General features: G+C 56.8%; 1 protein-coding gene across 3 annotated transcripts; it reads right to left on the minus strand.

Moving 5' to 3' along the window:
- Window positions 1-1,687: 1,687 nt before the first annotated feature.
- On the minus strand, window positions 1,688-23,783 carry TEF (TEF transcription factor, PAR bZIP family member). Of its 3 annotated transcripts, none has more exons than XM_036456486.2 (4): window positions 23,633-23,783; window positions 9,524-9,841; window positions 5,797-6,017; window positions 1,688-4,647 (listed from the first exon to the last, which is right to left on the minus strand). In XM_036456486.2, exons 1-4 carry the CDS (start codon window positions 23,733-23,735, stop codon window positions 4,432-4,434), a joined length of 858 nt encoding a protein of 285 aa, XP_036312379.1. In that variant the 5' UTR covers window positions 23,736-23,783; the 3' UTR covers window positions 1,688-4,431. The 3 variants fall into 3 exon arrangements, with proteins under 3 accessions (XP_036312379.1, XP_036312378.1, XP_036312377.1); XM_036456485.2 differs by lacking the exon at window positions 23,633-23,783 and adding an exon at window positions 14,783-14,971; XM_036456484.2 differs by lacking the exon at window positions 23,633-23,783 and adding an exon at window positions 14,281-14,530.
- Between the last annotated feature and the right edge of the window lie 1,170 nt (window positions 23,784-24,953).

The raw sequence follows: 24,953 nt of genomic DNA on the forward strand, positions 1-24,953 counted from the left end.
CTGGAGGCCCTGTGAGCTGTGAGGTGGAGTGTGAGACACCCCCGTCCCAGGCTGGGAGCAGTCTGCCTGCTGTTACTGCCTTGGGAATTGCAATTTGAAGACTTGGAACCCACTCTGGGTGTAAGTTTTAGTCCTGCAGCTGTGATTGGGGGCATATTACTCTGATTTCTGAGCCTCAATGTTTATTTGTAAAATGGCCATTTAAGAGCCCACCCTGTCCTGGCTGGGTGGCGTAGTTGGTGTGACACCTCATACACCTAAAGGCTGTGGGTTCGACTCCCAGTCAGGGCACACACCCACCCACCCACGTTGTGGGTTTGATCCCTGACAGAGGTGCGTGCGGGAGGCAGCTGGTCGATGTTTCTCTCACACATCGACGTTTCCCTCTCTCTTCCTCTAAAATCAATAAAAAGCACATCCTCAGATGAGGGTTAAAAAATAATAAAAGTCCACCTTGCCAGCCCGTCTCCAAACTCCAAATACATGCCTTCCTCCTTAGGTTCCTGGCCCCTCAAGCAACAGGAAGTCTGAGCACCAGCACCATGCAGCGTGGAGTGGGGGCGGGGGGACAGCACAGCCGTGGCTGGAAGAGGCGGCCCCTCCAGACGGCGCTGAGGGAGGGACACCTGGGCTCACACGAGGCGGCAGAGCGAGCAGCACGGAGATGGTGGCGCTGGAGGGAGGGGACTTGCAGGGGCACTGCCACCGGTGTGCACCCTGTTCCGCCCGCCCTTAATGAAGGCCTGTGGGGCCTGGCCAGCCCTTAGCGGGGGCCCAGGGACCCCGATGCCAAATGGATCGGTAACAGCAGCGCAGGCCCCTGCATGTGGCTGCACGCACACACACAAACGTGGTTTTCAATTGTGAAGTTCACGGCCACAGACAAACCTGGCAAAAGGAAGAAACCTCCAGAATCTCACCAACTGAGACCCAACTCTCATGGTCAACAATGGAGTAACTGTAGAAGGGAGGAGAGACCAAAGGTTGAGCTCTATGTCACTCCAATATTAAAAATTAGAATAAGAGTCCTGCAAAGGAAACTGAGAAGCAGCGGCGAGTGAAGTACAAAGGAAATGAAGGGAGTTTTCTCTGTTTGTCTTCTCTGTAGCTACCATCCATCGTTCCCTGTCTACCAGTTGTACAGCACTTCATTGTTCAAAGTGCTTCTGGTCTGATGTTGTCCTTCCTCGGTAAACTGTGAGGTAGGCAGGGATTGCTGCCATCTGGCAGGTGAGGAAACTGAGGCCCAGAGCGGTTCGGTGACTTGGCCACGGGTGCCTGGCTCGTGGTGCAGGGGTGCCAGGGAAAACCCTCCAACGCCCAGGCCCACGCACACACAGAGGAGAGGCAGAGCGAGGACACAAAAGACAGCCCCACAATTCTCATCTCAAAATATTTAATTTTGTTTTGAAAAGGTTACATTCCCGGCTCCCTCCCCGTCACATCACTCGGGCCACCCGCGGTGACACACGCGCACGCACACCCGCACATAAGGCAGCGGGCCGGGGCTGCCTCTGCCTGCCGGAGGGGAGGAGCGGTTTCCTCCGCCTCCTTCCCCAGCACAGAGAACAAAGGGGCTCCTGGAGCCCGCACAGCCCGCACTGTCACGTCACATGCACTTAGAAAAATAAACCAAGTGGTCATCTGGCGTCCCCAACACCACAAAATAGCAACACCCACCTGGAAGTCATCTTCGCCGTTTTCTAGAAAAATTTATTGCACTTAATTAACAGATGTTAAAGGAGCCCCTGGCCCTCAGTGTTCCATGAGCTCCGGGCCCGGCAGGGAGCTGCCCAGTACAGAGGGGCTCCCTCGGCTGGCCCCCAGGCCTGCACCCCGCCTCGGGGTGGACTGCGGCCGCCCAGCAGGCTGACACTCACCAAGTTCACTGCCGAGGGCCTTCTCCCAGCTCGGGACCCAGGCAGGCACACCTGCCTTTGGCCACGGTAATGGTTACCCAGGCCCTCCCACACGGCAGCAGCCGTGGTGGAAGTCCTCTCAGTAGACATATTTCTCTATCTAGATATACATTTATTACATTCTTGCAACATTCTAGCTCATTCATGATTTGTCTGTTCTGAGGTTGCAACAAAGCTGCCAGGAAAGACAGGGCGCCGAGGAAGGGCGGTGCCTCCCAGCCCGGCACCCCCGTGGAGAGCCATCACACTGGCTCCCCTGGCCTCGGTGCTTTTCAGATGTCCAAGGTCTGAGCAAAGGAGCCTCAGTCTTTGGCCTCAGCCCCACGACGGAGAGGGGCCAGGAGGGAGGCAAGGAGACGCCTGATTCCATGATGAAGACAAGCAGGCACCAACCCTCTCCTGAAAGGACTCGACCTTGGGCCTGGGAAGGAGACGCGCTTCCCTGAGCACCCCTTTCCCCAAGGTGTCCACCCTCCTGGACATCTCCCAGGCCCGGCTCAGAGGGCTCTCCTGAAGAGGCCAGCAGCCACATTCTTTCCAAGTAAGCACTTCGGAAGGAACCACCGCCCGCTGCCTGGGGGAAGGAGGGGAGGGCTGAACAGGCAGGAGACGGGACCAAGAGGAGAGGCCAGGCCATTATCCCACCCATGGGGTCAGAACACGGACACCATTCAGAGATTAAGTCTCCATTCTTTAGAAAAATAAAAACACAAACCATACACTTTCTGGCCAAAGAAAACGAAGAGCTTTTACACTGGAAGCTCTCCTACTTACAACAAAATGAGAACTGCCCTCTTGGTGGGTCGCCAGACCAGAGGGAGAGTGCCCGGGCGGGCGAGCTGCCCAGGGCAGGACACTGACATGCTGGATGCAACTGCCCTGTTGTGGTTACAATAGAGTGGAAAGTGTGAACATGGTTTTTATAGAACCACCAATGACAGGGGCCTGGAGGGAGTCCGGGACCTCCCCTGGCCGCAGGCACCTGGTCAAGTCCCCAGGAGAGGCGGGTCTGCAGGTCCCGGAGGACCATGGCGGTCCCCTGGGCGCAGTCCGCGGCCAGTGGATGGTGTCCCCAGATCCTAACACGTCATAAAGTCTTTAGGGGTCAGAGCCCGGGTCCTGGAGCTACCACTTTAAACAAAGCCAGTGGTAAACGTGACAAAGTGTACCCATCACCTCTGACCCCTCTGAACCACAGGCTGCCTGGCCACAATGAACAGAGCATTCCGGATTTCCTCACCGCGCCTCCCGGGGCAGGACGGCGGTCCAGCCAGACACAAGAGAAAACAGCTGTGAGGCAGTGAAGCCACAGCTGCACGGACCCTCCAGTGTACGGCCAGGCTGGTGTGGGGCCCACACCGTCAGGACCCAGCCTGAGGGGACGGTGGATCAGCGTCCGGAGAACCGGCTGTCCCGTGAGTTGTGCTGTGACCCTGGCTGGCTGTCCTGCCCAGCGGGTGGCTCTGGGCAGCTCGCACAGGGGAGGGATCTTGAATCAAGAACTGGGAAGCCCTCTTCTGCTTTCCTCTGGCCTGGCCCACACCGGAGAGCAGAGCAAGACAAAATGGAGACACAGGGCCCAGCTCCCTGCCCGCAGTGCAAGGGGCTGCGGAGGCTGGTTTTCTGAACACCATGCAGGTGCAGCCTGCCTCCAGGAAATGAAGCTTCGTAGAGGAGGGGGTTTTCCTTTTAAATCCAAGATGTGAGATTGATCACTGGGTGAAGAGAAACAGGCCAGAGGCCCGGTCTAGAAGGACGGACGAGATTCGGGCGGTATCCACAAGTGACCGGAGAGGAGATGCAAAGCCCCTCCCAGCTCTGTGATCAGGGCGCAGTCTGGCCGTCCTGGGAGTCTCCTTCTCAGCAGACGAACAGAGACAACCTCCAGCCAGCGCCTCCTCCAGCCAGGCCTCGGAGCCACAAAGCAAAGGGGTGTGGGAGCCACTTCTGCTGCCGGCTCCAGACCCAACCCCATCCCAGGCTGTAGACCCAAACCCGCTCGGGCGGCCTGGCACCCATGCAGACACTATGGAGGAGCAGGTGTCTTTCTACCGCTGAGGGAGATGGAAACGGATGCTTCTCTCAAACTTTCTGGGGTGAGGTGGACCACAGACAGTCCACCTGGAAACACCCTGCTACCTGAGAAGACGCGACAGCGATGGACTCATTCTGCGGAGACTGAGGGAGTCAGGACGGCTGAGCGCCCTGGGAAAGGAGAGCTGTGCTCCAAGGTCCCCTTCTGATCCAATTGGGACATTCCAGAACAGAAACTAAGGCTGACGCACCCGTCTACGTCGATTCCCTCGCGGCCTCCCCGGTGAGAAGGCTGGTTCCCTGGGGAAGTTGCCACGTGCGCTGGCCACATGATAATGAAGCTTGAACATGACCACTCCTGGAGCAGGTGCGCCGCCACTGGCCGGCGAGGAGTCCTCAGTCTCCACATGGTGGGGTTTCAGGGAGCCCTCAGGCAGAGGCTGGGGTGCAGGCAGCGCGGCCTGGGCGAGGCCATGAGTTACAAGGGCCCGTACTTGGTCTCATACTTGGACACGATGGTCTTGCACTTGCCCACCTCCTTGCGCAGCTCGGCCACCTCCGTCCGCAGGGCCGTGTTCTCCTTCTCCAGAAAGGCTGCCCGGATGGTGATCTGGTTCTCCTTCAGGCGCCGTGCGTCCCGGGACCGCTTGGCAGCCACGTTGTTCTTCTTGCGTCTTGTCCAGTACTTCTCATCCTGTGGGAAGTGTCCTGTTAGTCTTTCCTCTCTCCCCACAGGGGCAAGCACAGCACTGGTTTAAGAGCCTCTCTCCTCCTGCCAGCTCTCCACACCCGACTCCTCTTATCACTCATCTGGTGCAGGCAGGACGAGAGCGGGGCCCAGGGCAGAAGATGCATGTGCCAAGGACAGCAAGGGGCCCTCCCTCCCCCAGGATGGGAAACAAAGCCATCGGGGAGGAGGCGGTGGAGGGAAGGGGACTCCACATACCGGGAGCCTGCTCTGCCGCTCCAACATAAAGCACCATCTACACCTGCTGCCCAGTCATTCCGCTTATGGCGAAGGTCCAGTCTCCTGAGGTCAGCTCTTGGCTCTGTCCCTTAGTAGCGGAATCATGTGACTTCCTTAACCTCTCACTGTCTCAGTCCCTCATCTTTACAACGGGGCTGACAATGACTACCTCACAGAGCTGTTTAGGATTAAACGAGTTAGCATGTGCAAGGTGCCCAAGGATCGCATAAAGTAAGGTCACATAAAGTTCACGTTTTCCTCATCATTATGACGAAAGCCTCAGAAACCTCCCGAGGGGCAGGTGCAGTTCCCATTTCACAAACGAGGAACCTGTGACCCAGGTAGTGCTAGGTGGCAAAGTGGGGTCTGGACCCAGCTCTGCCTAACTCCAAAGCTTGGATGAAAAGCTCTTCCTGTGACCTTTCCAGAGGAGAGGATGGAAAAACGACAGAATCTTCCTCTCCCTGCCCACCCCAACGCCTATAAAACCATCAGCTTGAAAGCGGTTTGCTCGTCCCTGGGGTGGTGACATACAACTGTCTTTTGTCCTCCCCAGTGAGGGCTTGTTCAGCCCAGTTCCTGTGGCCTGGTGAGCGCTTGCCCAAGGCTGGGCTACAGCCAGGGAAGCAAGAACATCAACACAGCCACGCCAGCACGGAAACAGAAGCCACAGGGAGTCACGCCGGGGCCAAATGCGACCGGACTCCCTTTCTCTCTACCAGCTGCTGCAGGGAGCTCACGGCGCTGTGCCTGAGCTCAGGCCTTCCTGAACGGTGTCCATAGGTGGGCGGAACCTCCAGATAAAATCACTGAGGAAGAGGAGCCCTCGGCTCCTGAACCAGCGCGCTACCTTCCCTCACACAGACACCAGGTTACCTTCTGCTCGTCAGGCACGAAGACCTTCTTGGCCTTCTTGATCATGGGCTGGGGCTTCAGGTCCTCCTCTGCAAACTTGTGCTTCCGAGGGTTGAAGAGCTCGCCGCCGGGCACACTGGAAAGGACCAGGTCGGCAGGGTCAGGGTTGAAGTTCACGTCCACCTCCACACAGCTGGGGTCGATGGGACTGGGTGTCTCCCTCTCCTTTTCCAGGGAGGATTCTGAAAGACAGAGGCAGGTGGTCCTGAGGCAGCCACTGGACAGCAAAGACCCATGTCACACGGCCAGGTACCTGCTTGAAGCTCAATGTTGCACAGCCACTGCTACTTGGGGGGACCAACCCCCAAGCTAGACTGGCAAATGGGATTCAAATCAGTAACACAAACAGAGAAAAAATACTTCCCGTTAGGAATAAAATATTCAAAAGGAAACTGAGGCCCTTAAAAAAGACAGGGTTCTCAGCCCCCCTCAACGCCCTGAAATATTAAGCAAACCATGAAATCATTATCCTCCTTAACTCCCTGTGGTTTCAAGCTCCGAAGTAATGAGAAACAGCTGAACCTCGGTGAACCATGATGGGTTGGGGACAGACTGAATAATGAAACAGCTTCCACAATGGACTCCCTAGAGACAGATCACCACAGTGCTCAGTTAGTCTTACAACTCCGAAAGCACAATGGGTGTTAACCTCATTTTACAGATGAGAAAACTAAGGCTCAGGGAAAGGACATGGTTTTCCCACGGTCACACAGAAGATAAGAGACTAAACTAAAATCTGAGTCTGATTCTGGCTGATTCCAAATCATTCTTCTCTGTTCTGCCTGGCTGCCATTTTATAGTGGACATTGGATTTAAGGCACTTAATTCAATGATTGTTAGAGATAAAGTTAGTGTTTTTTTTAAAAAATAGACCGCCCAGCCAGTGTGGGTCAGTGATTGACCTATGAACCAGGAGGTCATGGTTCGAATACCAGTAAGGGCACATCCCAGGTTGTGGGCTCAATCCCCAGTGGGATGTGTGCAGGAGGCAGCTGATCAATGATTTTTTTCTCATCATTGATGTGTCTATCTCTCTCGCCATCTCTGAAATCAATAAAAACATACACATTGTACATTACTTGGTAGTATCTGTAAGAGCTGAATATATGCATATGTCCAACGTCCCAGCCACTCTACTCCTAGGCAAATGACTATTCGAATGCCCACATATATTTATCAAATGACATGTATACAAACGTTCATGGCATTGCTATGCATACCCCCTAACCAGAAGCGCCTCAAATGCCCATCATGTAGAATGGAAACACATGGTATCATCATACAACGGAATACCACTTCCAACGAAATACAGCAATGAAAATGAACAAGCTCTGCTATAGGCAACATGAATGGTCCTCATAAACAAAGTTGAGGAATGAAGCTAAACAAAAGAATGCACATGACTTACATATTTCCTATAGAAGGAACTGAAAAATGAAGAGGGGAGATTCTGCCTTCATTTCTTATCTGTATTGTGGTTTTTCTCTGTCATAGGAGTGTTCCATAAGCATGTTCTGTAAATCTATGTTGTTAGTGTGAGGAGATTTTGGTGCCCACATAATTTATGTGTATACTATAAAGCTAGCTAAAGAAAGCTATACATATAAGCAAGTATAAATGTAATCAATGTATTATAGTTGAAAACAAAAAAGAGGACATAATATACAATTCCATTTATAGAATGTTCAGTAACAAGGAAAAGGAATCTTTAGTGATGGAATACAGACAGTGTCACCTCTGGGGAGTACTGACTGAGTGGGGTCACAAGGCACTTTGGGAACAACAATATTATTCTGGGTGGGAGTCTCATGGGAGGGTTCACTTTGTGAAGATTTTTTCACTGAGATGTTTACTTACGATGTGGGCACTTTTGTGCACCATATTTAAGAATATTTACTTAAAAACAAAGTCAAAGGAAAATGTTACATAGGGGGTCCAAGGTACAAGATGGGGCTCATTTTCACCTTTGCTTCCTACCCACACATGAACCCAGCCCTCTAGGACAACCCAACCAGCACAAAAACAATCTGCCCTCAACGAGAATTTGGCTGAAATCAGCTGAAGCTTCTAACCCGTTTACAGGGGGAAAAACATGATAAATGGGACCACGGGGATATAGTCAGAAAAAAATAGCATGTGCTAAACTCTACAAGATCAATGATTCCATTTCTTCAACAAATATCAAAGAAAAAAAAATAAAAAGGAGATGGGACGCTATAGATTACTAGAGATTTAAGAGGCATAACTAAATGGAATGTGTGGGTCTTGTTTGGATTCTGATTCAAACAAACTGTAAAACAATAATAGCATTTGAGATAGCTTTTTCAAAATTTGAATGCTGATGAATTTATTGTCAAGTTCAGATGTAAAATTGGTGTTTTTGTTACTTTGTTGTTGTTTTTGTTATTTTTTAAAAAGAACCCTTGTATTTTATATAGTTATTAAAAAATTTATGGCTGAAATGATATCTAGGATTTGATTGTAAATAATTAAGTGAGGGGAATGGAAGAGGTTACAGAAAACAAGATCAGTTATAAATTAAGAATATGGAAGTTGAGAGTGATGATTACATGGATGTTCATTAGAGTAGTCTTTTACTTTTGTATTTGAAAATTTGACCATAATGAAAAGTAAAATTAAAACAAAACAAAACAGAGCGTGAGTACTACTCAGTTGGAGCACTATCCTGTACACCAAAAGGTTGTGGGCTCAATTCCTGATCAGGGCATGTATGGAAGGCAACCAATCAATGTTTCTCTCTGACATCAATGTTTCTCTCCCCCCCCCCCCCCCCCCCCGCTTCCTCTCTCTCTAAAAAAATCAATAAAAACATATCCTCAGTGATGATTAAAATAATTTTAAGAACAGAACAAGAGAATTCTTTGGGTGTGCGTTCCCTGGGACCCATACCAGTGCCGGGGGTCCTTCCAGGAGCCACCAGCTTACATGCCTCTGACCGCCCCTACAGGAAGCTTTGCAGAGACGCCTGAAACAGGGGTCACTGGTCCTCTGGAGGGTTCATGTCCCAGGGGCACGAAAACCAAATAACCAAACCCCAGAGGTAAAACAGAAAAAGGACAAGAGGACTGAGGAGAAATCCTGAAATGATGCCTTCTTTGTGCCTGTTCCTAAGCACAAAGGAGTCTATGGAGTCAGATATCCTGGGTTCAAGTGCTGCCTCTACTACCTACCAGCTGTGTGACCTTGGGCAAGTTACTTAACTTCTCAGTTTCTCACCTACAACACACAGATAATATTATCAACTTGATGAGGTTGTTGTGAGGGTTACATATTACTGCCTGGCACAGAGGAAGTGCTAAATAAACGTTAGCTGGTATTATTATTATCATTGCCCAAGCTTCCCAATAACCTGTGGCAAGGTGCATGGGTGGGGAGTGGGGGGTAAAGAGCTGCTCTGACAAAAGGCAGATGGGGTTTCTATCCTGCAAAGCCTCAGACTGAAGACCTTGCTCCAGGCCTGACCACTTGCAGCACACCATCCGCCAAGACTGATGTGACTGCCATGTGTTCTTTACCTTGGGGACCGTGCAGAAGGGTGGGGAGCACAGCGTTTCTCTCAGGACTCCCTGGGAGAAGGGGCTCAGTGGGTGTGGAGACACCAGGAGCCCAGTGGGAACTGGACTTCCTCAGATAGGACAGGTGCCCTGCCCACAGGCTCGCCACCCACCTGTGCTGGACACGGTTTCCGAGGGCTGAAAGATGGCGCTGGAAGAGGATGGCGGGGACGCAGCGGAAGAGCTGGCCGATTCCTTTCCTTCCAGCTCCGCCACCGGCAGCAGCAGGTTCTGGGCCAGGTGGGTGGGGCTGGCGGGGATGCCGTTCTCCAGCAGGAACTCGTCCAGGTCCATGTACTCCAGATGGAAGGACTCGCCGTCATACGGGATGGTCTTGTCCCAGATGGGCGGCATGAGGGAGGCTGAGACGGCCATGGTGCTGGCTGCCGCGGCCTCGTCTTCCTCCAGCTTTTCCTTCCCCTTCTCCTTATCTGCAGACACAAAATCTGTGATGACACTCCACACGAGAGGGTAATTCAATCCCAAGAGGGGAGCAGTGGGCCTCACAGGGCTGGCCCCGCTCTCGAGTCCTGATCCATCCCATGCATTTCAAGAGCCCACTGTGTTCTCATTACAACCTGGTGCTTGACCCAGGCCCACTGGCCGCCTTCAGAGATGGCAGCACATCCTTATCCATGCTTGGGCTCCCCAGAATGCTCACCACAAGCTCTAAGGCTTAATGTGGTTTCTTCAGAATGGCTGTGGAATTAGCATTTGGAAAAGAGAGGCCACAAGGAAATGGAATTTCTGAATCTTCCTGCTATCTTATCCCCGTGGTAGGAAAGGTGATTCCTCAGGCCAAGAACTTGTGTTTCTCCTGTCCTGTCCCTACCAGATATGCTTCTCCGTAGCAACTGAGCCCAGGGCTCGAATCCCAGTTCTGCCGATCAGTTGCTGTGGTGTGTTACCTTAGCTACGGCGCATAAGACGACTTTTGAAACGGAAAAAAGTCAACCGAAAATCGGGGGCAAAAGACCAAAATTGCACAAAAATTACCTGCAGATCTTGATGGCAAAGTAAGTCTTTTCTTTGAAGTGGGGGTAGTCTTATACAGCGAATATAGGCCTAAACTTATGTTTTAACTGTAAAATTGGGGGGTCGTCTTATACGCTGGAAAATACAGTATGTATTTAACCTCTCCCAGCCTCTGTGCCATCCATCTATAGATATAAAATTCCAGCCGAAACCGGTTTGGCTCAGTGGTAGAGCATCGGTCTGCGGACTGAGAGGTCCCAGGTTCGATTCCGGTCAAGGGCATGTACCTTGGTTGTGGGCACATCCCCACTGGGGGGTGTGCAAGAGGCAGCCGATCGATGATTCTCTCTCATCGATGTTTCTAGCTCTCTATCCCTCTCATGCTTTCTGAAAAAAATCAATAAAATATATTAAAAAAAAAAGATATAAAACTCCAATATGCAAATAGACCAAATTGCAGAACTGAATAACCAAACAACTGGTCACTATGACATGTGCTGACCACCTGGAGGTGCATGCGAACCATGGTGGGCATTGGCAGCAGGAGGCAGAGTGTGGAACATGGTGGGTGTTTGCCACAGTGGGATGGTGGAGCAGATGAGCGGGGGTGCCAGACCAAGGCGAGGTGCTGGTCGCTGTCATCCTGTCATCGGGGCAAGCCTCAGGTGGTTACTGAAAATTCTTTGTTCCCACGCACCACAGTCCCACCTGGTGCTCGCACCTGCTGCAGGCCCCGGCCCCACTTACACCAGTTGCCGGTGCTGGAGCTGCCACTTGCACCCGCTGCCGGCGCCCAGCACCAGCCCCGATCACTCAGCACTGTCAGTGGATACGAATGGTGGCTGCCGGCCCCGATCACCCCTCAGGGCTTCTCCACCTCTCCCTGCTCCTGAGGGGTGATCGGTGATCGGGCCGGCAGCCGTCACTCACACCTGCTGTTGGCGCCCGATGCCTATTGCTTGGCGCCATCAGTGGGTGCAAGCAGCAGCTCCAGGCCCTGATCACCCCTGACGTCTTCTCCACTTCCCCCTGCTCCTGAGGGGCGATTGGGGCAGCAGCCGCCACTCATACCTGCTGATGGCAGCGCCAGCCCAATTACTCCGTGCTGTCAGCAGGTATGAGCAGGGCCAGTGTTGTCAGCATATGGTAGTGATGGCAGCAGGAGTGAGGCTCCTGGCAAAGGGGACCAGGAGCTATGGTAGGAGGTGCCAGGCAGGGGCACTGAGAATGGGCTGAGACCGCCCCCTGTGCCCACGGCAGCCTCGCAGTCCCCAGAGAGCACATGAAGTCCTTTCAAGGTACATAAATTTGTGCACTGGGCCCCTAGTTGTAAGTAAGAATAAAGCTTTCTCTTTGGTGTAGACTAGAGACAACATATGCAAGTGTCTTATATAGTTCCTGGCAAATGACAAGTATTCATTACTACAGTGAGCTCTTTGATTCTGTGTCTGATTCATTTCTAGATTTCAGGGCCAACAAAGGAACAGGCTGACCGTGGCCTGTGGGAAAACTTGCATACTGAATGAAGAGTGCTGGAGCTGTCTTTTCAGAACCTTTACAGAGCAACAATTTCAAGAAAAGTTTATCCCTGAGTAAGCAGAGAAGACTGAAGGCAAGTTTTCAGGGAAGAAGGCAGAACTTAAGAAGAAAGCTTGCTCCCATTCAAAGCAAAACTAATAAATGAGCAGGGACTGAATCTCACCTAAATTGTCTCAGTCAAAAATTACCTGTGTAGACATTAAAGAAAGAGCAAATGAGGAAAAAAAGACGAGAGAGAAATGTGACAAGGTTGAAAGGAAATCAAAGTGACAGGGAGGCTAATCGGCAAAGTGGGAGATAAAATCATGACAAATTCATACTGGGTTTTCAAATCGAGGGAGACAGCTTTGAACTCTGGATTCTGAAGTGAAAAAGAGAAATCAAATATAATTATGGTGAAATAAACCAGTCATGCATGAACTCACAGACCTCAGCCGGCCAAAAAACCTATTGGTCCAATAAAGATGGACACACCAGTGGGTTAAGAAGGTGGAGGTTTGACAAACAGAATTTGGTAATGGCTTCTAAGACAAATTAACCTGAATGCTGGCAACCATTTTCTGTACCAGGCTTTGGTTGAAAACCAAATGGGAAGAAAGCAAGCCAAGCTGTGGTGGGCTGGGTGGGCCAGATGGCCTCGCTGTTCGGCTCCCGGAGAACTTGACCTGCATTCTGTTCAGATCCACGTTGGGTAGGGTCATGGGGGTCAAAGGAGACAGGAGAAGGAAGGAGACAGAAAAACGGCCACACTGAAGGACAAGTAACAGTAAGTTCCAGGTTATGCCTGGCCTAAGCAGTTAAGGATATTTTAAACCAATATTTTTAGAAAAGAGAGTTTTAATTGTAAGAGATGATAAAAAATTAGGCCCATCACTCGGGCCACAGGGATTGGCATTCGTGGTTGCCGGTGATACAGTAAACAGCACCAGACTGAGAGTTGTAAGAAGTATGTGACCTTGAAGAAGTATCCCCCTTCTTTTCTGAGCTTCAACTTCCCTCACCTGGGAAGTGGGGATCCTACTCTGTAGGACCGCAGAGGAAGACTAAATAAAACAGGACTCCTGTCAAAGTGCTCTGAGCATTCTGCTAACATCAAGTAGAATCACTGCTACAGACGGCTCTTACTTGGCGATCTGGAACAAGAACCTAACAGCCGTGCGTACCTGTCCCAGCAGCTCGCCTCAGCCCCAGACTGGAACAAAGCACCGCCTTCAAAGCAGAGGGTCGCTGCACATGAGGTCCCCACGCAGGAGGAGAGTGCCTGGTCTCACCTGATATGCCGAAGCTATTTATAACCCAATGGAGACAAGCCATGGGAATGGGAGCCTCGGCACACACCCGGGAAAGGGAGATGGCATTTTAAAAGAGAAATTAATCCCCCAAGACAGGTCATCCACAGAAGGCCTATTCCACCTCAGACCCCTGCGCTACACCCATGGTCCTGGAGGTTCCAAGGTCTCAGATGGAAACCTCCACCTGAAGCCACAATAGGTGGTGCTCTGCTGCTCCCCGAACCTCACGTTCCCAGGCCAGAAAAACAAGGCCAAACCTGCTCTCCAGAGGCCTCAGGGACCGGTGTGGCCTGGGGAACAGGATGAAGCTCAGCTCTGCCGCTGTGGCCCCAAGTCCAGGGTCAACCCCCAACCACCAGGTGAGGGGCCTCATTCTGATCTTCATCCTTCACCTGCCTCGGCCCCCCCCCTCCCCTCTCCACCTGAGAAGGTGCCTTGGCATCCCTTCTCCTGGCACCCCTCCCCCACCTGGGAAGCAGCCGAGACACACTTCCAGAACACCTCCATCCAGTGTGCGCCTGGGAGCGGGGAGGAGACAGGCCCTCCTCCCGGGAGGGGGCAAAGCCACACGCTGAGGACAACCTGCCATGCAGATCAGCGCTCCTCAAACTTCAGTGCACTTGGGAGCCACGGAGGTGGGGTGCTCCTGAGGGTGCAGGCTCCTGGCCCGGGAGCTGCGGATTCGGTGGGTGATGGGTGGCGCCCAGGAACCGGCATTCTGAACAAGCACCCCGAGAAGGCGCCCTAAGGGGCCGCTGCGACCCGCTGCAGCCTGCTCCGAACCCCGGCACCTAGCGCCCGCTCAGCCTGCCCCCGAGGACTTCAGTGCCCCCTCTTCTCCTTCTGGACCCTTTTTCCGCCAGCACCCATGGGACCCAGCCTCTCCCAATCCCCCGACCTGGTCCCGCCTTCCCGCCTCGCCCACCAGGCCCTCCGCCATCCCCGGCCCCGCGCCCCGCAGCGGGCGGGGACGCGGCGCCCAGACCTCCGGCCTCCCGGCCCCGCCCTCGCCAGGCCCCGCCCCCGCGAGACCCCGCCCCCGGGCCGCGGACCCCCGCCCTCACCGAGGCGCGCCTCGCGCGGGGGGTTCTCCATCAGCTTCCTCAGCACCAGCGGGAAGGAGCCCGGCAGGCCCCTGTCCCCGGCTGCGCGCCCCGGCCCCGGGCCCGGCCCCGCCTGCGGCTCCACAGGCGGCTTCTTCCCGCCGCCCGTGTCGGACATCGTGCTCCGCACCCGCTCGCGCGCCGCGCCTCCCCCGCCCGCCCCCCGAGGAAGGCCGGAGCCGTGCGACCCGCCGCAGCTGCCAGCACGGGAGCTACTGCGCAGGCGCCCCGCCGCTCCCCCGCCTCCCTCCATCCCTTCCCCGCCAGGGGACGAGCTCTGGGCTATTCATTATTCATGAGGCCAGGCCAGCGTCCCCAGATCGTGGCCTCGGATTGGCCCGCCCGGCGAGGAGGGCGGGAGCAGCCTCCTGAGCCGGGATTGGTCCGGCGGACAGGGTGAGGGAGACACGTGCGGGGCCAGGTGAGGAGCAACGCCAGAGGCCCCGCCCCGCCCCCCGGTCACCTGATGGGCGCCGGCCGGAGTCGGTGCCGTAGGCCTCCTTCGGCGGCAGCTCCTTCGCTTCTGCCGGAGGTTTCACCTTCGCCTTCCTCTTCACAGCCCCCAGTCTCCTCCCAGACCATCGCGACCGCTCTCTTTTCCCTCTCATCCCAGTCTCGCCGCCTTCGCGACCCGACACGGAAGGGAGGCGGGGCTGGGGGCGGCCGGGAGGGCCTATGACAAAGCCGATTCGGGCCGCGAGGCCCGGCCCCCGCAGGTCACGTGGAGCCCCAGCCGAGGCCTGTCGCTCGGGGAGGAGGAAGTGGAGGAGCAGCCAATGGGGGGCGGGGGCGGGGCCCGAGTCCGTGCACGAGGCGCAGCACGTGCGGCCGCTGCGGGGATGGCGGGGCGGGGCGGGGCGGGCCTTTTGTACCGGGCGCTGCCCGGGGTCGTGGGGCCGGGACACGGAGTGGAACTCTCACTCCTCCTGCCTCGGGACCCAGAGGTTGGCTGAGGGCAGGGCGGGGGTGGCGGCTGCCCTTCCCCTAGGGGTGGCCCGAGCTGGAGCCCGAGCAGCCTGGGCCGCCGCCGAAGGGGGTGTCGGGTTCCTCACGGATCCCTGTCTGGTGCGGGCGTGGCGGGAGCATTCCTGAGGCCGGGGCGGGGTGAGGTGAGGGGGAGAGCAGGGCCCAGCTCCGAGCCAAGGGCTGGGGGACCGTCTGTTGTCCTCCCCCTGGCGTTTGCATTAGCTGTGACCTTGGGAGAGTCCAGTCGCCTCCCTGGAGCCTGTTCCCTCCTTCAAGGGCTTGGACCAGAGACTCCCCAAAGCCCTCAGCACTGAGCTCTGCAAGGCTGCTCCTCTGCAGGACCTCCATCCTTATCGTAGGGACCGGAAACAGAAACCAAGCTCCTCTGCATGGGCGCCGAGGACACCCGTGGGAAAACCACCTTCGTGGACATACAAGCTCTCCCTGGGAGTCCCTCAGGCCACGACACGTGTGAGGGGCGCACACACGTGCAGACACTGCAGGAAGCGGCGCCCACAACTCTGTCCCTCCTTAGAACAGATCCTCCTCTGAGGCCAAACAGGGCAAGACTCGGCCTGCCTCGCTCCCAGAGGGCCGGACTTTGGCTTGTTTATCCCGCATCTGCCAAAGGCGGGGCGCGGGGACAGCGCCCGGGTTCACCGGGAGGGGCGCGGCCGCACCGCCCAGCTCGCTGGCCGCCGTCCCGCCGATGCAATGGGCACGCTGCTGGGAGCGGAGCTCCCCAACCTGCTGGGAAGGGGGTGGTCGGGGCAGGGTGATGGAGTCTGACTCCAGAACTCAGGTTCACTGGCAGTCCCCTTAGGCTTCAGGCACTGTCTGGCTTGTTAGCCTCCGGCCAGGTGCTTCCTTTCCTCACATGTCACATGGATCCACCTTGTGGGTCGTCTGTAGGCCAATATATGTAAAATGCACAATCGGAAACCTGCAACAAATGGTCGTTTTCATAATTTTTATAAAACTGAAAAAGAAAACTAACAGGTTCACAGCCACTGCCTGGTGCATCCATTATCCTGGAGGCCAGCCCAGGGCCCATGTCCCTCTCCTCTTAGTGGCAATACTAACTAAATCTGTTGTGTTGCAGGGTGAGTGGGAATTCTGTCCGTGGCTAAGATATCTTTAGGTGAAACTGACCTAGAGGTTTTTAGAAACGAATTTTGAAGTATCTAAGGGAGATTGATTGAAACAATATATGAAGCTTTTTTTTTAAATAGCTACTTTGGTGGAAAAGAGACTTGACTGGGTTAGCATCAAATGTGTATTTTCATGGCTGATGTGACTTTGTGAAAGGGGCAAAATAATTCTCAAGGTATTAGGGCGGGTTTATACGATAACAGTGGAAAGTCCCAGCATTTGTTTACGACAGGAGTGGGATGTACTAAGGATGAAGATTTAGATATTGGTAAAGCTATAATTATCCAAAGAGTGGAAAATGCCGACTCCACTCACCATCCAGCCCAGAGCAACTCAGCTACCAAGCCCAGTGATCTGGGAGGCACCGGTGAGAAGCCAGGCAAGCGGGTTAAGGCTTCACATGTTGGCTCTGATTTGGTTCTCTGTTCATGTACGGACACTCCCCAGAGAAGGTTTTCCCCCCTGGATAACCACAGGGTAAATGGTGTGTCACCAACACAGCGGGAACACCACAAACATGTTCTCTCTCGTGCCTACTTGCCAGCTGGGAGGGTAGCTGCATCGCAGGCTGGCAGCCGTCAGCAGCGCCCTCCTGGAGGCGGGAGCTGTTCTGTTCTAGTCTTCATCCTCCAGCTGACCCGCCTGCCCAGAGCCACAGCCGCCCCCTCTGCCCCGGTTCCTGTCAATGAAGTGCAGCCTTGCCCCTTCCGTTCGGGGAGAAATGTTGTGAGATGTAATGAGCTAATTCCCACCGTGCTTGTGAGCCCTCCAGAGAAATCAGCTCTGTAAAAAGAGCGTGTGATTGCGTGGTTAAGGCTTTAGAGCACATGTGTCAAACACAAGGCCCGCGGGCCAAATCCGTCCCGCCAGGCCTTGCAATGTGGCCCGCACCGCGCTGTCATCACTGCACTCCACTGCGTTTCCATCACAATGACAGTTTATGATTGTTCAGTAAACCATTCGGCCCGCGATTTAGGCTGGATTTTAGATTTTGGCCCCTTCTCTGATTGAGTTCGACACCCCTACTTTAGAGGTAGGAAGTGGCACCTCGGTGCTCCTTAGTAATAGGTGCTCCATGCAGCCACTTCTGGAGGATGGCGTGGTCCTAGGGACAGCTTTGTGGGTTCCATACAGTAAAGTCTCCCCTCGGGCCCTCGCCGTCTGGCTCAGCAGATAGAGCGTCGGCCTACGGACTGAAGGGTGCCAAGTTCGATCCTGGTCAAGGGCACATGTCTGGGTTTTGGGCTTGATCCCCAGTAGAGTGTGTGCAGGAGGCAGCCGATCGATGACAGTCTCTCATCATTGACGTTTCTCTCTCCCCCCCCCCTCCCTTCCTCTCTGAAATAAAAAAATAATAATAATAAAATCTCCCCTGGGATGCTGACCAGCCATGTGACTCCTCCTACCTAAGCCGTGGTGGTTTTCTTGAAGACAGAGATGGGTGTGCCTACCTCACAGAGAGGCTGTGAGGATTAGTGTGAGGAGCAGGGACAAGTGCTGGGCTGGAGCAGTGTGGCACGGAGTGGGGGTGCTTCCACCCTCCCCGTCCACTCAGCTGTGGCTGGGCCTGGAGGAGCATTATCTGGGGGGTGGGGACAGGGCTGTGCGGTGAGGGTCGGCCTCCGGAGTCTATGCTGAGGCGTCCTTGAGCTGGGCTGGCTTTAAAGTCTATTCTCTCATGTCCCAGAAACCTGCTAACGACCAGCCCAAGTTTAACACTTAACTCAGTGGAGCAGACGCAGAGCGAGTGCCTTTCCGGAAGCCATCACCCCAGCTTGGAGTTGCTTTACACTCAGGAGCCAAAGCTCCAGCGGGGGAGCCCCGCAGTGGTCTCCTCCTCCCCGCACTCCGCATCTGGTAGGATGGGACCATTCCTTCTTTCGACTCACTGAAATACGTGCTGTGCGTGTTGTGTGTGTGAGAGCAGGGCGATAGCAAGGTCCCGCTGAGCTCCAGCAAAGCCCAGCTACCTGGGTGCTTTGCCAACACCAAATGCAGGAGAGCACAGAGCTCTGTTCCAGGTGGCAACTCGGTAAATATTGGCTGGCTGGCTCGCTTGTGGTTGGTGCCGGTTAACAAGACCTTGCAGAGCCAAGTCCTGTACATTTGGAACATTATTCACTCAAAATAACAGTCATTGTGTGTCACAGTCGAACTTGGACTAACGTGGCAAGTCCCCTGGCACCAGCCTAACCAACAAACCATGCCTGTGGCTGTGGTTGGCACCTTGGACTCCGTGTGTTCTAGGGCAGAAGTGGTGGGTGAAAGCCCTTCGCTAACTCTCGTCCGATCTTCAGTCCTCTCAAGGGCACTGGTTTCCTGTTTGGCTCGCATTTGCCCACTCCCAGGGTTTGGATTGATTACGGACGGAGGGCTGCCCCACGAGGGCCATTGGCAGACTGAAGCCCTGAGCTCCGGTCTCTGCCGTCCCAGCAGCCACTGCCTGCCTGGCGGCCGGGATTCTCCTGCACAAGCCGTGCTGGGGGTGCAGTGGCAGGGTGCGGGCTCTGATTCTTGGTTGGACTACTTCCTCACTGTGTGACCTCAGGCAAGTTACTTAGCCTCTCTGTTCCCGAGTGTCAGAAGTAAAGGTTCAGGCACACTGCATAGCAAATGCTCAATTGAAGTTAACTCTTAGAATAATTCCATCTTGAATTGTCTGGGACTTCCTCATTCCTTTCCATTTTCCACTTCCCTTAGAACAGTGTGTGTGTGTGTGTGGGGGGAGAAATAGGGGCCTTGCAGACAGGGAGATGACAGCCTCACTGCCTTTATGACCTTTAGGTTCTCCCTGTTCCAGGTCCCTCCAACCTCACCTCTTCCTCCTCTCCTCGCTTGCTGACCTTCTGCAGCCACAGGGGCCTCTTACTGCTCAGACACGTGTCTTTCCTGCCCCCGGAGGGGGCCTTTGCAGGTGCGGCTCCCTCAGCCTGAGCGTTCCTGGCGCAGCTGGCTGCTCCCACTTCCCAGACCTGGTTTGCATGGGACGCCTCGGAGACGCCCTGACTCCTGATTGCTCCCTGTCCTCGCCCAGGGGTGCAGCTGCCGGGCGGGCGCCAGGGGCCGTGCACGTCTCAGTCACTCCAGCCCCCGGGCAGCCAAGGTTGGAGAAGCAAATGATGAGAAAGCCAAGGAGGGCCGGAGAGGGGTTTCAGAGACCCCGGGGCCCTGTGGGAGGGTCGGGCCTGGAAGCAGGCGGAGAGGGGCTGGAACTCTTACAACCACAGCCTTCCGGTCTCTGAGCCCCGGTCTCCCCATCTGCAGAGCTGATCCTGACACCTCCCGGGCAAAGCCATTTCAAAGCGGTGACGTGAGAGCCCTCAGCCGAACACCCAGGCGCAGCGGCCTTCCATGCAGGATGCACTCCCGGGGCAGCCTGGCCTTGGGTCAGGCCCCGTCCAGGTGCAAAGCCATCTGGGAGGGGGGCTTCTGGACACTGCGGTCAGCTCCTGGCCCCGGTGAGATCCAGTTTCTCAGATCAGGGACAGGGGACAGGTGGAGAAGGCAGTTGGGTCCCTGAGGCTGGCCAGCCTCGGAGTGCATTTCCTCAGCATTTAGAAGGTAGTAGTAAGCACTAAGGGAGCCAAGGCCTCCAGCCACATAAGCCTTCCTCCACCTCGTCTTCCCTGAAAGGAAACGGCAAGGTCTCTGGTTACCCCAGGCTGGGAGCGGAGGCCACCCCGTGGACCTCACTGAGGCTCACCTCAGTCAGCCCGGCTGCAGGGCGTCCACCCCTGTGGCCATGGAGCTCCATCCTCCGAGAGGAGGCGGCCCAGCTCCTCCTCTGCACCCAGTCTCTGTCCCGGGACGTGTCCCCGACTTCCGGCCTGTTCTCACTCAGCTCCTTTCCGGCCAGTCCGGCAGGGCTGATGGCACCCTGTCCCCAGGGCCCCGGCACCCGTTTCCAAGGAGACAGCACAAACTTGCAACATTCCGTTGTTTGAAGGAGGCTGTCCCCGGAAGGAGGGTAGAAAGAAGGGCAGGAGGGTCAGTTTGCGAATGCGATGCTGGTGGGAGGAGCACAGCCAGGCCCAGCTGCCCGGCACAGTTTGCAAACACTTTCACATGGGATCGCACGTGATCCTGGCAACAAGCCCGTGGAGCAGGCATTCTCTCCCGGTTTTTACAGATTGGGGATGGAGAGAGAGGTGTGTCTAGGACTCCCTACGAGGCGGCCCACTCGTGACTCTAGAAGCAGCTCCCTGAGGTGGGGACGCTGCCTGGCCAGCTCACAGCAGAGGCCTGCCCAACCCGTGGCTGTGTTTCAGGCTCCATGGCTCCTTGGGAGGCCCGAGTGGCCAGAGCTGGGGGAAGAGGGGGACCAGCCTCTGAGCACAGCCAAGGCCCTATAGGGTGAGACAAGGGAGGGGTGTAGAGAGCTGACGGCACGGCTTAAAGAAACAGGTCCTTCCAGAAGCTGGAGAAGAACGAGTGAGCAGCCTGGAACAGAATCCTGGAAGAGGATCCTGGGGAGAGAGGCTCAGAGACAGAGGGGACATTGAGTCAGGGCTTGGGGTACAGACCACCCTTGTGCCAGACATGGATTTCTCAGCCCATCAGGAAAGCTGGTCAAACTGGTGGCCCAGAGTGTGGGGCGGCCAGGTGGCCATTGAGACCTGGAGCCAAGGGCTGGAGCCAGCCAGCTCTGCCAGACAAAAGCTGCTTCCCTGGGGAAAAGCTGGGGGAGGAGGGGTTCTGTCTGCAGGCTGGGGTGGGAGGCACAGGGGAGAGGGAGAAACCCAAGGTGGTTCTCAGGGAGCGTCTTTGAGCTAGAAGGCCAGAGGCGTAGGGAGAGCAGTCAGTCCCGTGACAGCACACCTGGAACTTCTCCCACGCCCCTCCCCTCCCCCGGAAGCTCCTTCACGCTGGATCTTGCACTGCTCTGCACGGGACCTGAGTGTGTGAAGCAGGCAGGGGGCTGGAGAAAGCGAGGCGTTTGTAAACAGGCCGTAGCCCCCCACGAGAAACCTGCCTCCTCCATCAGGGCAAAGGGCAAGGGACCCTGAGGGCAGCTGGTTCCGGGGCAACGGGACTGAGGTCCAAGCCAGAGCAGGGGACTCAGGGGAAGAAGCAGCCTCATCAGCTTAGAGCAGGAGCTCCACGCCTGCGGGAAGCCAGCGGTGTGGCGTGCGCGCTCTCTTCACCCAGGGGTGTGGCCCTCCGGGTAGATTCACTTTTATAAAAGACTCGGAGAGTTGGGGCTTTGGAAGAGGTGATTCCAGGTTGGGGCAATAATGTGGGCGAGGTCTCTGTGGGTGCCCTGGCCCCTCGTTTTATCTGCCCCTGGGCACCCGTCAGTCCCACGGGGCCTCGTGCGTCTGACCCTCAGTGAGAGAGCACCTGGAGAAGTGACAGGAGGTGCCCTGAGACACTGGGCCACACCCCTCGACGCACCCAGCTTACACAGACAACTGATGCGCAGCCGGGGTTGCCAGCACTTGGCAAGGCTCCGGCCAAGACCTCTGGCAAGTCCTCGCAGAGCTGGGCCCCGACTCTGCGCATCCACAGTGAGTGATGGGCATTTTCCGGCTGTCACAGGTCTGCGGACCAGCTGGGACCGGCGACCAGCAGCTGCTGCCACCCTTCGAAGGCCTTGCTCTCCTCATCGGAGGAGGAGCAGCACCCCGAGCTGCCCCAGAGCCTTCCCCTGCCCCGCTGGGAGCTGTCCCTGCAAGCCGCTCCCTGTGCGTGCACCGGGCCGTCCTGGACCCCACCTTCCCTGGTGCCTGGACCGAGAGGCTAGAGCCATCCACCCACAGGCCGTTCAGAGCTGGCGAGAAGTCAGCTGTGACTCCTCCCTCCGCCGGGCTGAGCTGAGGGGTCCAGAGGAGCAGCAGGGGTGCTGAGTGTGAGGAGGGCGCAGGGACTCCCTCCCGCGATGCCCGCCTCCGAGGGGGCCCAGCCGCCCCGGCAGAGACCACAGGTGTGGTCTGAGAGCCACAGAGCCCGGCCTGAGCTCGGGGACCCACCTCTCTGTCCTCAGGCAGCGTCTCCCCCGAGCAGAGCCTGCGCCCCTCTTTCCCTGAGCCCGCTCCCCGAGGGCTGAGAGAGGGCCTGGGCTTCGCTGTCGGTCCTTAGGCTCCAGGGCACATGTGTCAAACACAAGGCCCGCGGGCCAAATCCATCCCGCCAGGCCTTGCAATGTGGCCCGCACCACGCTGTCATCACTGCACTCCGCTGCGTTTCCATCACAATGACAGTTTATGACTGTTCAGTAAACCATTCGGCCCGCGATTTAGGCTGGATTTTAGATTTTGGCCCCTTCTCTGATTGAGTTCGACACCCCCTACTCCAGGGTTTGGGGTGGGCTGGGAGGCCTGGGGTGACGCCCCGTGGGGACATGCAGGCTACCTGGCGGTGAGACACGTCAGCTGCCAGCACGGCAGGAAGAGGAAGCGGCCTGGGAAAGGTCGCCTGAGGGGCCCCGGGTCCTGAGTCAGATCAGGCCGCAGGAGACAGCAGGGCCCGGCGGTCTGAGCAGCGGGACCCGGGGTGAGCCCCTCACAGAGCAGAAGAGAGCGGGAGTAACATTTCTTGGGGGTTCGCCTGAGCAGGTGGCCCCCAAAGCTGGCCGTGGCCCTGGGATTCTCAGGCGGGACTTGGGGGACACCGGGTGCTGGCTGCGGGCTCTGCCCCCGTCCACGCCCTCCTCTGCCGGCTCCCTCGCCCCGTGTTTGCCTGCGGTCTCCTAGGAACGCGGGCTCCGCGCCTGTGGTCCTGTTACATAACAGCTTCCCTCCCTTCCCCGGCTCAGCCTCCGGCGGGCAGAGCCGGAGCGGGCGTGTGGAAGGAGCTGCCCTCCAGGCAGGAGGCTGCCCAGGTCCACAGCCCCCGCCGCCCGACACGCCGAGGAGGGGCCTCACGGGCGCCTGCACCCGGTGCATCCTCTCCTCCCGGCAGGGCCCTGGCCCGCGCTGGGCCATGTGAGCACAGCACCTGTCAGTGGCCACACACCGGTGGCTTCCGCGAGCCGAGCGAGCAGGCGGAGGGGCTGTCCCCAGTTGCAGTCCCCGCCCCCTCCCCCTCTCTGCACCCCAGCCCTTCCCTCCTCCTGCTCAGGAAGGGACCCGGGTCCATAGACCCTGCTGGGGACCCTCGCTCGGCTGGCGATGCCTGTCCTGCCACCGTGTCTGTGGCTGCCCCCCCCCCTCGGGCACCTGGGCGGCCAGCCAGTGCCGGCCACCGCCGTTCCTACCTGTCCTCTTCTCCGGCCAAGGCAGGGAGTGCTCCAGCAGGGACTTGAGGACCTCGGGCATGTCCATGGCAGGGGCCACCCCGATCCGGTCGCAGCTCGACATGGCCCGGCAGGAGGAGCTTGCTCTGGGAGTTTAGAAGCAGCTGGAGAGGCAGGAGCTGGCCTGGGAGCCACAGGCTCGGAGGGGGCGGGGCGGGCGCCGGAGGCAGCCAATGGGCGGCATGGGCCCCGGCCCGCCCATCCGCCCTCCAGACTGGCCCGCCGCCAGCCCGGCTGCAGCCGGGCCTTCCCTTCCCGCTGCCTGGCAGGGCGGCCTGGCCGGGTGCCAGCCGCAGCACGTGGAGCCGCTGCGCCAATCCCCTGGCGGGGAGGCCGGGCTGTTATCTAACTTTGCGAAGGGAAGTTCTCCCCTCGGGCTGGGAGCCATGGCCGGGGCCTGCCAGGCGGGAGCCGGGAGCCAGCTCCGTGCCCACAGGGAGGCGCACCGCACCGCCAGGCACACCGGGCAGCGGATGGGAGGGCCTGCTGTGGAGACCAGCTCAGCGGGGACGTGAGACCCGGCACCGCAGGCAGCTCTGCACAGAGGATAGACTGTGTGTTGGCACTTACAGGCGTGTGAAGGCGCATCACAAGGTCCCCTGGGGGCTTGTGAGCCTCCCCGGGTGGTTTGTGGGTTTTGAAGCTGATCCACACGTGTCCTGCTAGGTGCACGCGTGTGCATGTGACATGCATAATTGGGGCTTTCCACCATCCGCAGAGCCTGAAGCCTGTTCTCCTAAGGGACGTGACAAAACCTGCGGCCTGGTCCCTCTGGCCTTCCGGAGAGGGAAGGAGACGTAGCTGGGAGGGGGCAGCTCTGCAGACCTGGCTCCGGCTTGTCCTGGATGATGTCCTGTCTCCCAGCCCATCCTCGGAACCTCAGTGACCATTGGCTCTTTGCTGTAGTCCTCTCCCCGGCCCTCTCACCGGGGCACTGGCCTCTGTGGTCCCCAGGCCACTCGAACGTGTGGTTGAAGCCAAGGTTCTGTGTCACCTTCCACAGAGACCAGCCTCAGAGTAGGGTTGCCACACCCTGTGGGGTCTTGAACAAGCTGTGCAGATGGTCTGGGCCTCCAGGCAAAGCCACTGAGCACTGACCCTCGGCTGGGGCTGTCTCTGACACGCCGGTGGGATGCAGTAAGCAGTTGCTTCCTTTACTGTCGCTGATCTCTCTGCAGCCCTCCACTGCTCTCCGAGATCCCCCCTCTGTACAGAATCACACTCACTCCACCGACCTTTACTGGCCGCTTCCAAACAGCTCTCATCTTCTAATGACCCTCCC

This window comes from Pipistrellus kuhlii, unplaced genomic scaffold, assembly GCF_014108245.1.
Source record: "Pipistrellus kuhlii isolate mPipKuh1 unplaced genomic scaffold, mPipKuh1.p scaffold_m20_p_3, whole genome shotgun sequence".
NCBI classification, from domain to species: domain Eukaryota; kingdom Metazoa; phylum Chordata; class Mammalia; order Chiroptera; family Vespertilionidae; genus Pipistrellus; species Pipistrellus kuhlii.

Coding starts and splice junctions, on each gene's coding strand:
- TEF (XM_036456484.2), bottom strand. CDS start 14,437: ATGTCCGACACGGGCGGCGGGAAGAAGCCGCCTGTGGAGCCGCAGGCG. Junction 9,842..14,280: donor CCCGCGCGAGGCGCGCCTCG/GTGAGGGCGGGG, acceptor TTGTGTCTGCAG/ATAAGGAGAAGGGGAAGGAA. Junction 6,018..9,523: donor GGAAACCGTGTCCAGCACAG/GTGGGTGGCGAG, acceptor TCTGTCTTTCAG/AATCCTCCCTGGAAAAGGAG.